The sequence below is a fragment of the Pan troglodytes genome, chromosome 8, assembly GCF_028858775.2.
Source record: "Pan troglodytes isolate AG18354 chromosome 8, NHGRI_mPanTro3-v2.0_pri, whole genome shotgun sequence".
Lineage (NCBI taxonomy): Eukaryota > Metazoa > Chordata > Mammalia > Primates > Hominidae > Pan > Pan troglodytes.
The window spans coordinates 81,176,775-81,190,591 of record NC_072406.2 but is presented as its reverse complement, the minus strand read 5'-3'; the positions used below and the strand labels follow the sequence as shown (position 1 = coordinate 81,190,591).

Here is a 13,817-nt window from a genome sequence, read left to right as displayed (position 1 = left end):
GTAGAAATTAAGCTGTAAGGTTAGCAGAGGCCAGGACATGAAGGATCTTATCCTCCTATGAAAGGGTTGAGACTTTATCCCACAAGTTTTGTGGAGTTGCTTAAGGAGATAACAACATGGCTAGACATGCAATAAGTTGAAGATAAATCCGATTAGTTCACTAGGCCAATGGAAACCTGGAAACCTGAGATCTTTTAGGGGCTTCGCCAAGTCAAAATTATTTTCATAATAATGTTGCCCTTTCCACACTCATTCCCTCAAGGGTACAGTGGAGTTTCCTAGACATATATGACGTGATAAAATCATTGCTCTGATGACTAATGGAACATGATATTGTGTTTTAGAGTTCCAGTTTTAATTTCTAATACAGTAAGTATCAATAGATATAACCCATGTAAACAAAAGCTTTTGGGGGTCCCTAACATTTGCTAAAGGGATTGTGAAACCAAAATGTTTGAGAATCCTTGTGATAGTCTATGGCATAAACAAAGAGAAGGCCTCAGAAGAAAGAACACCAGGTTTGGGAGGCAAATTTTTTCATCTTTAATTTGAATTCAAGATTCTGAATAAGTCCAGTGCTAGAATAGGATTGCTAAGAAAAAAAAAGATTCTGAAAAAGTTACTTTAAATAAGCTATTTAGGTAGAGATGTCAGGGAAGCAGCTGGATCAAGTCTGGCATTGTGAGAACGGTTCAGGCTGGAGATAGAGGTACAGTAGTTGTCAGTGGCAGAGTGGCATCTGAGGATCACAGATGAGATTACCCAGGGAAGATGAGAGAGTGAAGAAATGCAGCATCCCCACAGAACAGGAAGAACCCACACCACACTGTTTTCCTGCCCACATAAAGCCCCATCAAGGTTACAACAGAGACTCCAGCCTTACCAGCTTTCCTTTGAGAAAAACCATTCCCTTCACTTTGGAATCAATCTCCTCGCCCAGCTGCTCTTTAAGTTCTTTCCAAGCATAACTAATATTTGGCATTTCAATTGAGCACTGCAAGATCATGGTCACAAAACCCTTACAACACAAGAAAGGAGAATAAAATTAAAGTGCTGAAAATAAACCTAATTGATAAATACCTGCTTTTGTGATTCTAAAATATTTCTTGAAAAGTTATTCCTAAAAACATACATCTCACACAAACAATTAGTACAAACAGTCCCTCGTTTTACTTGGGGAACTCTGAGTAAGACTGGTTGATTGTACCAATGTCAATATCTTGGTTGTGGTATTATAGTTTTCCAAAATATTGCCATTTAGGGAAGCTGAGCAGAGTATACAAAGGATCTCTCTGTATTATTTCTTACAGCTACATGTAAATCTACAATTATCTCAATAAAAATTTGAATTTACAGGAAAAGAAAAGCATACACCTTCTAAAGTTTCTAGGTATGCTGGCTAAATGTATTATATGCATTTATGCGCATATATATGTTTGGGCTACTTTAGGATTAAAACAATTAAAAATCACATACCACAAAATTCACCATTTGAAAGTATATAATCCAGTGGTTTTTTTGTTTGTTTTAGTATATTTGTAAGATCTGCAACCATTCAGCACTATCTAAAATTTCAGAACATGGCATAATCCACCCAAAAGAATCCTGCATCCATTACTAGCCACTGCCATTCCTCCCTCCACACAGCCAGTCAGGACCACTCATATTTTCTGCCTCTATGGATTTGCATGTATGTGTGTGTGTGTTTAAACATGGGAATTATTGGTTCTTTTCTTTTCTGAGACAGAGTCTCACTCTGTCACCCAGGCTGGAGTGCAGTGGCACCATCATGGATCTCTGCAGCCTCAACCTCCTGAGCTCAGGTAATCCTCCCTCCTCCCATCCCAGCCTCCCAGGTAGCTGGGACCACAGCATGTCACCACGCCCAGCTAATTTTTTTTTTTTTTTTTTTTTTTTTGTAGAGACAGAGTATCACTAGGTTGCCCAGGCTGATCTCAAACTTGTAGGCTCAAGCCTGTGCCTCCCAAAGGGCTGGGATTACAGGCATGAGCCACTGTGTCTGGCCAGAAATTGTAAAATACAATTAATACTTTACTAACTTCATGAGAAAATGAAAACAACTGGGAAGCTTAAATGAAACCCTTTCATATCCTGCTCATACCCCAAATTATGAAGTGTCAGGAATGTGCTGCAGAACCTTACCACATTTGAGTTGATCAAGGAGCGCTGGTCTACGGACGTGGCACCTGAAATATGGGCCAGTGCTGCTGCCAGAGCTTCCACAGCTCCCTTCTCCTCTATCAGCTTCTCAGCTGATTGTTTGAAGTGACTAATGGCAGTGGGAGGCACGGAATCCAAAAGCCTGTTGTTTGAGAGTGTGTTAGGAGAAAGGATACTAGAAGTTGACACATTTCATTTCTAAGACATCTCAAGATAAATGAGTAACTTTCCAAATCTTTCACATGTGTAACATATTTATTTTTGATGCAGTATATAATAATCATATTTCTATAGTAATAAATCCATTCCTTTGACTGTATGTAATTCTAATTTATCACCTACCCCACCATTTTATCCTAAGGAAATAATAAAACAAGAAGTTCACCACGGTGTTACTTATAATACACAAAAAGTACAAACAATTTTAAAATGTGCATCATTTGGGCTGCTTATATAAGCCACAAAACAGACATAATAAAATGTCATACTACCATTAGATGTGATGATTAATAATGTCAAGAGTTTTTATACAAGAAGCATGTGTTACTTTTAGGATCAGAAAAAACCTATTTCCATTCTGAAGTTTAAAAAAAAAGCTGGGTGTGGTGGCACATGCCTGTAGTCCCAGCTACTTGGGAGGCTGAGGTGGGAGGATTGCAGTGAGCTATGACTGTGCCACACACAATCATTTTAAGAAACTCCGTCTCTTTAAAAAAAAAAGAAAATAAAAGAAATAAGAAAAAGACCTCCAAAGTCAGTTTAAAAAATGATAAGGACCTTTATGGGACTATTTGTACATTCTTAAGGGGGTCACTATTATCTTGGCAATAATAAATGTCCCATTCAAAGTTGAAAAAGATCATCCAGTAAAAGGGGAGAAAGTGACATGCAGCCGTGTCAGGGCTGGCACGCTGGAGGCTGTTTGTTGTATACCACCAGCATCTTTGTCCCATTCCCCTTCTTGGCCATCTAACCCCAACTCTCCTTAACTGGCACCCAAGGGAACCCTGTCTGTAGGACACTTAAAAAAAACATGGCATGCTAAAATAAATTTGAAAAATGCAGTTAAAATACACTCTTCCAGGCTGGGTGTGGTGGCTCACGCCTATAATCCCAGCACTTTGGGAGGCCAAGGCGGGCGGATCATGAGGTCAGGAGATCGAGACCATCCTGGCTAACACGGTGAAACCCCGTCTCTACTAAAAATACAAAAAATTAGCTGGGCGTGGTGGCAGGTGCCTGTAGTCCCAGCTACTCGGAAGGCTGAGGCAGGAGAATGGCGTGAACCAGGGAGGCAGAGCTTGCAGTGAGATGAGATCGCACCACTCCGCTCCAGCCTGGGCAACAGAGCGAGACTCTGTCTCAAAAAAAAAAAAAAAAAAAAAAAAATACACTCATCCTTCCTTTCCTCCCTTCCCTGTCTTCTTTCTTCCTTCCTTCCCTCTTTCTTTTTTTTTGAGATAGTCTCACTCTGCCACCCAGGGTGGAGTACATTAGCACAACCACAGCTCACTGCAGCCTCAACCTCCTGGGCTCATGCAATCCTCCCATCTCAGCCTCCAGAGTAGCTGGGACTACAGGCACTTGCCACCACATCTAATTTTTGTATTTTTGTTTTTGTTTTTTTTTTTTTGAGACAAGAGTTTTGCTCTTGTTGCCCTAGCTGGGGTGCAATGGTGTGATCTCGGCCCACTGCAACCTCCACCTCTCGGGTTCAAGTGATTCTCCTGCCTCAGCCTCCCAAGTACCTGGGATTATAGGCGCGCACAACCACGCCTGGCTATTTTTTTGTATTTTTAGTAGAAATGGTTTTTTTCCATGTTAGCCAGCTGGTCTTGAACTCCTGACCTCAGGTAATCCACCCGCCTTGGCCTCCCAAAGTGCTGAGATTACAGGTGTGAGCCACCGCACCCGGCCTAATTTTTGTATTTTTTATAGAGATGGAGTTTCACCGTGTTGCCCAGGCAATCTGCCTACCCCAGCCTCCCAAAGTGCTGGGATTACAGGCATGAGCCACCATGCCTGGCCCAAAACTCTTTCATTAACAAAACTTTCCTGAACTATTAATATGCTGATTGACATCCAGGATTTCCTTTGATCAAGGACTCCCTGTGTCTGTTTTTTAAATAAGCATTTACAGTAATTGTGGAAACTACTATAAAAATGATGCCCAAACTCAGTGGTTCTTTAACAGAGAACATAGGTCACCATCAGGAGGCATCTGGAAAATGGTTTCTGGTTTTTATAATGCCAACCCTACTTACCCTGAGTATGTGGCACAGGGGAATCAGCCACGGATCCTAAACAGCTAAATATCCTTCCATTTGCAGGACAATCCCATAAAAAATAATTCTCTTGCCTCCAATGCCAGCAGCACCTCCATTTGACAAACTGTTAATTAACTCAATCCTCACCATCTAGACATTTACTATTAACGAAGCAATCAACTTTCATCCTACCAGGCAAGGAACTGGATTAATGTAGATTTGGAATGTAATCTGTGGTCTAATCAGCCAGTGGGTGAGAAGCACCTATACTATACCTAAGATATTATCCCTTAAAATATCCTAGACAAAGCAAACTATTTTAATAGTGGTTTCCTCTGGTAAACAGGATAGGACAGGAATGAGTAGAAACGAGGGTATCCACTTTGTGAAATTCTACTTCAGCACGGTCTGGTTTTTTTTTTGATAAACAGGTTATCAGTTAAAAAGAATAGGCTGTGCATGCTGGCTCACACCTGTAATCTTAGCACTTTGGGAGGCTGAGCTGGGAGGACTGCTTGAGACCAGGAGTTGAGACCAGCCTGGGCAACATAGTGAGACCCTGTCTCAAAAATTTAAAAAAAAAATTTTTTTTAAGTCAAATCTTATTACTGTACAAAGACATGCAGTATTTGAACCAACACTAAAACAGACCATAGCAGTGGTAGGGAACATACCTGATGGCATCTTTGCTGGAAGCTTTTATTATTTCTGTTGCAGAAGGAACACCTATTCGTTTGAACTTAATTCCCTACAGGAAAATGAACCACAGTTTAATGTACAGTGGCCATCAATTGTTTCCAATAAGATAAGCAGTCCCCTAATTTTTTAATATAGGCCAAATGTATGTATTACATTAAAAAATGAACTTTTAATTTTAGACTTACAGAAAAGCTACAAAGACAGTACAGAGAGCTCCAGGTTTCTGCTATTATTAACATCTTACACTGTTAATGTATATTTGTTTCAACTAAGAAACCAACATTGCTAAACTATTAACCAAACCCCAGACTTTATTCCATGTCTGTCTTTCCTTCTTTCCTTGTTTTTCATGACTTTGACAGTTTTAAGGAGTGCTGGTCAACAGTTTTGTAGAATGTCCCTCAGTTTGAGGTTGTCTTGTGTTTTCCTCATGCTCAGGGTTACATATTTGGGGGAGGAATACCCGAAGTGAATGCTCGCCTTACCACCTCTTATCAGGGGCACATGGCTATGTGCCTATCACTAATGATGTGACCCACGATCAACTGGCCCAGGTAGTGTTTGTTCATCTCTCCTCGGTAAAGTCCTCACTCCCCACCTTACTCTATTCTTTGAAAGCAAGTCCCTAAGTGCAGTCCACTCAAGAGGAAGGAGACGAGTGAAGCTCCTGAAGGGGCAAGAATCTACATACACTATTCCAATTCTCCTGGAGGAAAAATTAGTCTCTTCTCCCCTTTATCCTTTTGACATACCCTCATTCATTTGATTTTCAAGCAATTCCTACAGCCCCTCAATCTTAATTATCTCTGGTTCATATTTATCATTGTCTGAAAACTGCCTTTCAAACATATGAAAACAAAATCACTGTTTTCAAATGCAAAGTTACTTCAGAATGGGCCTTTTATCACAGGACAACATATGTACCTAACAATAAGCTTCCAGTCATTGCCACACACTAGAAATAAAAATATTTTAAAGTGGATAAAAATTGAAGAAACCAAAGACTGACTTTAGAACTCAACATTTGCTTAATGAAAGGTAAGAATAGTTTTACCGCTTTTTGCTCCACTTGTACTAACTGATATTCTTCCTTGTGCTGATAAAAGCAGATGCACACCCCTGTCCTTCCAGCTCTGCCTGTCCTCCCGGATCGATGAATGTAGGACTCTACATCCTATTGAAGTAAAATACATGAGTAACACTAAACCAAAAAAAGAGAGACAAACACCTGAGTAGCCTATGCAGGTCAGTGAACACTAGCAGTTGTGGTTATAAACCTGGGGACATGAGGGAGAAGGTCCCTTAGCACTTCAATTTAAAGACCTCTGGCAATTTTTAAAGCTTCTAGAACAATGGTCCCTGTCCTGCAGGCAAATTTACAAAGAGCATTGTCTAAATAGTGCTTGTCCATTAGAGGCATATATGTAATTCCAATTTTCAATCTTCCAGTAGACAGACTGAAAAGATTTCTTTAAGAAGCTTAATGTATTTTAACTCAATATATCTAGTCTTTTTTTTTTCTTTTGAGACAGAGTCTCACTCTGTCACTCAGGCTGGAGTGCAGTGGCATGATCTCAGCTCACTGCAACCTCCACCTCCCGGGTTCAAGTGATTTTGCTGTCTCAGCCTCCCAAGTAGCTGGGACAACAGGCACCTGACACCAGGCCTGGCTAATTTTTGTATTTTTAGTATAGACAGGGTTTCACAGAGTTTCACCATGCCAGGCTGGTCTCGAACTCCTGACCTTAAGTGATTCGTTTGCCTCAGCCGCCCAAGGTGCTGGGATTACAGACATGAGCCACCACGCCTGTCAGAATATCCAAGTCTTATCATTTCAATATACTATCTATACAAACCAGGGTACCAATGCAATATTTTGTATTTTTTCATAAGTCTTCAAAATCCAGACCGCATAATAAAAAGTTATGCAGTATGTATTTTACACTTGCAGTACACAGATCAATTCAGATCACCTACATTTCAAGTGCTCAACACAGCTAGTGGCTACCATATCAAAAAGTCTAAAGGCTCGTGAAACAATGTTTATACCACACACTCATGGGACTTCCTTTTTAAGAACTGGTGAATTCATAGTCTTCAGTTATTTTTCCCCATTGTTGTAAGCAGCCTTTAACCATGGGGCATTTGCCAATTTGGGTGAGATTTTGGGGTCCTCATGTTGGAAGTGATTGGAATACCTTTAGAACAACCTTTATTTACGTGAAGAACTATCCACATCAAGTAAACTATGATTCAGGGTCCTCCTTGAGAGGTTCCTATAACTCACAAACCTAAGCATCTCTAACCACAGAGGTTAATTACAGGCCCTTTCTCTCCCCTGTCCTCTAGGCTCATGCATTTATCTATCTTACTTACCCCTATCCCATCTCAGTCCTTCCACCCATCTTCAAGGTTTGGCTCAAAAATCACACTATATCCCAAAGTCACCTTTTGAACCTGTCTGCTGACTGCACTTCTACTCAAGTGTCAGTTCTGAGGGGGGTGTCTCATAACAGGTTCATTCTCAAAATCACCCTTAGCATCCCAGCACTCAAAAGATAGCTATATACTAACGACATGAAAGTAAATAATACAATTTCCAATTTGTTTTAATACCCAAAACAAAACAAAACAAAATAAGATCTAAGCATAAAGCACATACCTTTGGTGGAGAGCTTTGTATAACCAAATCAACCTCAGGGATGTCTAACCCACGTGCAGCAACATTGGTTGCCACCAAAACTCCAAAACTACCATTTCTAAAACCTTTCAGGGTGATTTCCCTTTGCTTCTGTGGAATGTCTCCATGCAAGGACTGAGCATCCTGCCAATAAATAAACGGATGTAAGAACACCAGTTCCAACAATACAAGTACTTTTTCTCTTCATCAGTTAGGCCTGTAAAAGACATTCATATTTTGGTGACATGCCTGTTGAAAACATTACAAAGGGGAAAATGTGTCTTGAATGGATAAGCCTCAATATTATTTCCAAATCCTCAGTTATCAATTCCAACTGTATCCAACTTTACTTATTGAAGTTGAGAATGAGACAAGAGTGATCAAACCTATTTTATCAGTGTAACCTTAGGTCTGAGCCACCCTTTCCTCATTTGTGCAATGAGATGCCATGACAGATTAAGTGAGTTCTAATATGTACCCTCTGATCATTAGAAAGAAGTGAGGCCAGGTGCAGTAGCTCATGCACTTTGGGAGGCCCAGACAGGCAGACTGCTTGAGGCTGGGGTTTGAGACCAGCCTGGGCAATATGGCAAGACTCGGTCTCTACTAAAAATAGAAAAAAAATTAAAAAAAAAAAATTAGTGGGGGGTGGGTAGGAGAATAGCTAATCCTGCTAATAAATGCTGGGCTTAATACCTAGGTTATGGGATGATCTGTGCAGCAAACCACCTTGGCATACATTTAGCTATGTAACAAACCTGTACATCCTCACATGTACCCCTGAACCTAAAAGTTGAAGATAAAAAAAGTCTTCCCAATTAGATAGTAGTGACTGTGGCACAACCTCATGATTATGCTAAAAGCCACTAAACTGTACACTTTAAAATGATAATATGTGGCACATGAATTATATCAATAATAAAACACCATCCAGAAAAAAAAAGCCAGGTATGGTGGTGCATGCTACCTGGAGGTTGAGGCTACAGTGATCCGAGACCACGCCAATGCACTTCACTTCAGCCTGGGCAAAGGGAGTGAGACCCTGTCTCCAAAAAAAAAAAAAAAAAAAAAGTAGGCTGGGCGCAGTGGCTCATGCCTATAATCCCAGCATTCTGAGTGGCCGAGGCAGGTGGATCACTTGAGGTCAGGAGTTCGAGACCAACCCGGCCAACACGGTGAAACCCCATCTCTACTAAAAATACAAAAATTAGCTGGGTGTGCTGGCATGTGCCTGTAATCCCAGCTACTCGGGAGGCTGAGGCAGGAGAACTGCTTGAACCCAAGAAGCGGAGGTTTCAGTGAGCCAAGATCACACCATTGCAGTCCAGCCTGGGCGAAGAAGCGAGACTCCCTCTCAAAAAAAAAAGAAAAAAAAAATTAACCAGGCATGGTAGTGCCCACTTGTAATCCCAGCTACTCGGGAGACTGAGGTGGGAGAATCACTTGAACTCAGGAGGCAGAGAGCCCAGATCACACCACTGCACTCCAGCCTGGGTAACAGAATGAGACTCTGCCTCAATTAAAAAAAAAAAAAAAAAAGTAGCTTCCTCTCATTTCTAAACTAAACTAAACTGGTATTCACTGAATGAATGAAAATCAGACCAAGAGCAGATATGCCCAAGGTGAAGATTTGTTGATATCCCCAGTTTTGCTGGCATAAGGGGAAGGACCAACCTGCTTTATAGCTGAATTCTGGGACAGCTCCTGGGCTTCTTTCTTGGTTTCACAAAAGATGATAGTGCGTCCTTGATGACCACTATATACTCGGATGACATCCCCAATAACTGCTGCCCTCTGAGTCCAGTGGCACTTAATAGCCAGATGCTTATGTAAGAAGAAAAAAAACATCTATTTAGTAAAGCTTTGCTGGAAACTAAAATCACAACACAATGATCAGTGAGCACAACACTAATGTTCTAATGTCTTGCTCCTGGAAACAACTACTCAAGCCTGATAAGAGCTGTCTGCAGCCACCACTGAGAGAAAAAAACCTAAATAAGCCAGTAAAGCAGAAAGCAACATGATCTGCCCATCTCCCCATGCCTCTCCCCTTTCTCTAAAGAGCATCTAACTTCTTTATTTTCTGACAACCAGGAAAATGCAGGAAAGGAAATGCCATTCCCTAGCTTTCTACAGGAAACCAAATAACCAACAAATTTCTGTATGTTTTGCCTTTTCATTTACTTAAAAACCCAATCTGTAGTAGATTAATATACAGGTCTGTTCCTCAGTGAAATTAATTCATCTAGATTATCAGAATCAAAGGTGAAATTTTAAACTTCAACACTTTTAAGCTTAAACACAAAGCACTAGATTTCTCTGCTGCCCTCTAATGTTTAAATTTTAAGTGTGATTTATGTTTACATAACTCAGATAGATTTAAGTTCCAAATCATTCTGAAATGAAATGAGGCCATAGATGATGAAATTTTAAAAACACAGATATCGGGCCGGGCGTGGTGGCTCACACCTGTAATCCAGCACTTTGGGAGGCCGAGGTGGGCAGATCATGAGGTCAAGAGATTGAGACTATCCTGGCCAACATGGTGAAACCCTGTCTCTACTAAAAATACAAAAATTAGCTGGGCGTGGTAGCGCATGCCTGTAGTCCCAGCCACTCGGGAGGCTGAGGCAGGAGAATCACTTGAACCTGGGAGGTGGAGGTTGCAGTGAACGGAGATTGCGCCACTGCACTCCAGCCTGGCGACAGAGCGAGACTCCATCTCAAAAAATAAAAATAAAAACACAGATATCATATACAGCTCAAATAGAAATATTTTTCCTTGGCTTTTCACATGGATTTAGTATTTATCTGGAAAAAGAGTATTTGCCAGTCTTAATACTAACAGACAAGAAAAAAATATATACAATTTTATATTCTGGCAACTAAGTAAATAATTTACCTCCACAGTTATTGCCGTTTTCTGAGTCTTTTTACCAATCAGGTCCACCTGTTCATATGTAGATTTCATGTATTTCTTGGCAACATTAAATACCCAATGAGGGCAAGTTGCAGAAAAAAGCAATGTTTGGGGATTGTCTTCAGAATCTTTGAGGGGGAAAAAAAAGTCAGTATGAATAATCCAAACAAGCCTACATAGTATTCCACCTAACCTAATACTTCCACAGTCCATCAATGTTCACCAGCAACCACCTGAGGCCAAGTCGGGCACTGAGGACACAAAACTGGAAGACAGAGGTTTCCCAATGGGCAAAGAAATACCACTAGGTAATTTATCTAAAAGATCCTTAAAATAGTGAAAGTACTTTAAAGTTATTTTGCTTTCTGACCATTAGGCTTTTGAATTACAAACGAAATCTATTCTAAGATTTCTATTCTCAATATTTTATGAATTTAGAATTCTTGTCCAATCATTGAGTCCAGCTACTATTTTTGTTTGTTCAATTCTACTTAAGAGTGCCATCACATTCTCAAACATTCCAAACAGAAGTGTGATAGAACCCTTCTGGAGAGAATTTGACAATGTATATTGAGGAGCATGAATTTTTTACACTTTTAAGCTCAGTAATTCCACTTCTGGAAATCTATCCTAAAGAACCAATTCCAGGCCAGGCACAGTGGCTCATGCCTGTAATTCCAATGCTTTCAGAGGTGGAGGCAGGAGGATCACTTGAGGCCAGGAATCAAGACAAGCCTGGGCAACACAGTGAGACCCTGTCTCTATGAATAATAAAAACATTAGCCAGGCATGGTGGCGCACACCTGTAGCCCTAAGCTATTCAGGAAGCTGAGGCCCAGGAGTTTAGGGATGCAGTGAGCTATGATGGTGCCACTGTACTATAGCCTGAGTGACAGGGTGAGGGCCTATCTTAAAAATAAAAAAAGGGCGGCCGCGGTAGAGCACATCTGTAATCCCAGCATTCTGGGAGGCCAAAGTGGGAGGGAAGATCACTTGAGTCCAAGAGTTCAAGACCAGCATGGTGAAACCCAGCTCTACAAAAAACAGAAAAATTAGCTGGGCATGGTGGCACACGTCTATAGTCCCAGCTACTCGGAGGATTGCTTCAACCTGGAAGGTGGAGGCTGCAATGAGCCAAGATCCCACCACTGCACTCCAGCCTGGGTGACGGATTTAGACCCTGTCTCAAAAAAAAAAACAAAAAACAATTCCAGATATTGAGGTGAGAAGCTATCTGTATAAAAGTGGCTAAACAGAACTATTTATATTGAATAAAAATCAAAATAGGCAGATGGTAGAATTAAGTCATGGCCAACCACTTCATACAGTATTTTTGCTGAATTTTTATATGTATAGTCAGAGTATAATCAACACATATATACAATAAAATGCAAAACATCAGGAATACACCAAAAGCAGACCACATCAAGATGACAGAAGATGGTATTTTTCTTTACTTTTCCAAGTTTTCCCCATTGTGGTAATATGATAAATCATGACTTTTTTTTTCCTCACCAGCTTTAATCCCAGAGTAATGACTTTTTTTTTTAATCCAAGTTTCTAGATAAAATGAGCACCATTCCAATTTCCCAAGGCTTTATTAATCTCTTAGAAAACTACTTAGTCACCAGGCCAGGCGCAGTGGCTCATGCCTCTAATCCCAGCACTTTGGGAGGGTGAGGCAGTCGGATCACCTGGGGCTGGGAGTTTGAGACCAGCCTGGGCAATATGGCAAAACCCCATCTCTACTAAAAATACAAAAATTAGCCAGGCGTGGTGGCAGGTGCCTGTAATCCCAGTTACTAGGGTGGCTGAGGCATGAGAGTCACTTGAACCCAGGAGACAGAGTTACCACCCTTCCTTTGGTCTTTTTTATCAGCTTCTTGAATTTGTGGATTACCTTTCTTGTACGCCACACTTAAAATCTCTTCCACTTGATCAGCAAATCCCATATCCAACATCTGGTCCACTTCATCCAGGACAACATGCTTAAGTTTGGTGAGATCTAGTTTGCCATTCTGTATGTGGTCTTTGATACGACCTGGTGTTCCAACCAGGATATCAATCCCATTCCTCATGCGTTCAACTATAAAAAACAATGACAAGATTTGCTGGGTTTTTAGTAAGTACTTTTATCTGTGTGGGGTACCACAGTTAACTGTATTGTTACTCTAAAATATTTGTTAAATACCTACAAGTACAAAGTAATATGCTAAGTAATAATGATAAAGATACTCATGGCACTCCTAATCTAGTGGGAAAAACATTAGAAGTGAAAAATATCAACAAAATTTAAAGCACCCAATTATAGTAAATATTTGAAGTGACAGTCTAGTGTACAAAGTGACATAAAAGAAATATGCAGCCGGGCGTGGTGGCTCACGCCTGTAATCCCAGCACTTTGGGAGGCCAAGGTGGGTGGATCGTGAGATCAGGAGTTTAAGACCAGCCTGGCCAACATGGTGAAACACCATCTTTACTAAAACTACAAAAATTAACCAGGCGCAGTGGCGGGCGCCTGTAATCCCAGCTACTCGGGAGGCTGAGGCAGGAGAATCGCTTGAACCTGGGCAACAGAGGTTGCAGTGAGCCAAGATCATGCCACTGCACTCCAGCCTGGGCCACAGAGTGAGACTCTGTCTCACCAAATAAATAAATAAATAAATGAAAAAGAAAGAAAGAAATATGCACTACTGGAGGACAATAGCATCAGGAAAGAAATTACTTCCAGCTGGGCACGGTGGCTCACGCCTGTAATCCCAGCACTTTGGGAGACTGAGGCTGGCAGATCATGAGGTCAGGAGTTCGAGATCAGCCTGGCCGATATGGTGAAACCCCGTCTCTACTAAAAATACAAAAATTAGCCGGGCGTGGGAGCCTCCCAGGTTCACGCCACTCTCCTGCCTCAGCCTCCCGAGTAGCTGGGACTACAGGTGCCTGCCACCACGCCCGGCTAATTTTTTGTATTTTTAGTAGAGACGGGGTTTCACCGTGTTAGCCAGGATGGTCTCGATCTCCTGCCCTTGTGATCTGCCCGCCTCAGCCTCCCAAAGTGCTGGGATTACAGGCG

At 41.2% G+C, this 13,817-nt stretch overlaps 1 protein-coding gene across 3 annotated transcripts in view; it reads right to left on the bottom strand.

Annotated features, from left to right (window-relative positions):
* The window catches only part of DDX21 (DExD-box helicase 21), a 37,987-nt gene that overhangs the window by 5,215 nt on the left and 18,955 nt on the right, over positions 1–13,817 (bottom strand). For all 3 annotated transcript variants that reach the window (XM_507825.9, XM_009458595.5, XM_054659662.2), the window contains 8 exons: positions 12,648–12,833; positions 10,730–10,875; positions 9,502–9,651; positions 7,810–7,971; positions 6,202–6,321; positions 5,123–5,196; positions 2,164–2,323; positions 884–1,018 (listed from right to left, as the gene is read on the bottom strand). In XM_507825.9, coding sequence (XP_507825.2) covers positions 884–1,018; positions 2,164–2,323; positions 5,123–5,196; positions 6,202–6,321; positions 7,810–7,971; positions 9,502–9,651; positions 10,730–10,875; positions 12,648–12,833 — 1,133 coding nt within the window. The remainder of the gene's footprint in view (positions 1–883; positions 1,019–2,163; positions 2,324–5,122; positions 5,197–6,201; positions 6,322–7,809; positions 7,972–9,501; positions 9,652–10,729; positions 10,876–12,647; positions 12,834–13,817) is intronic.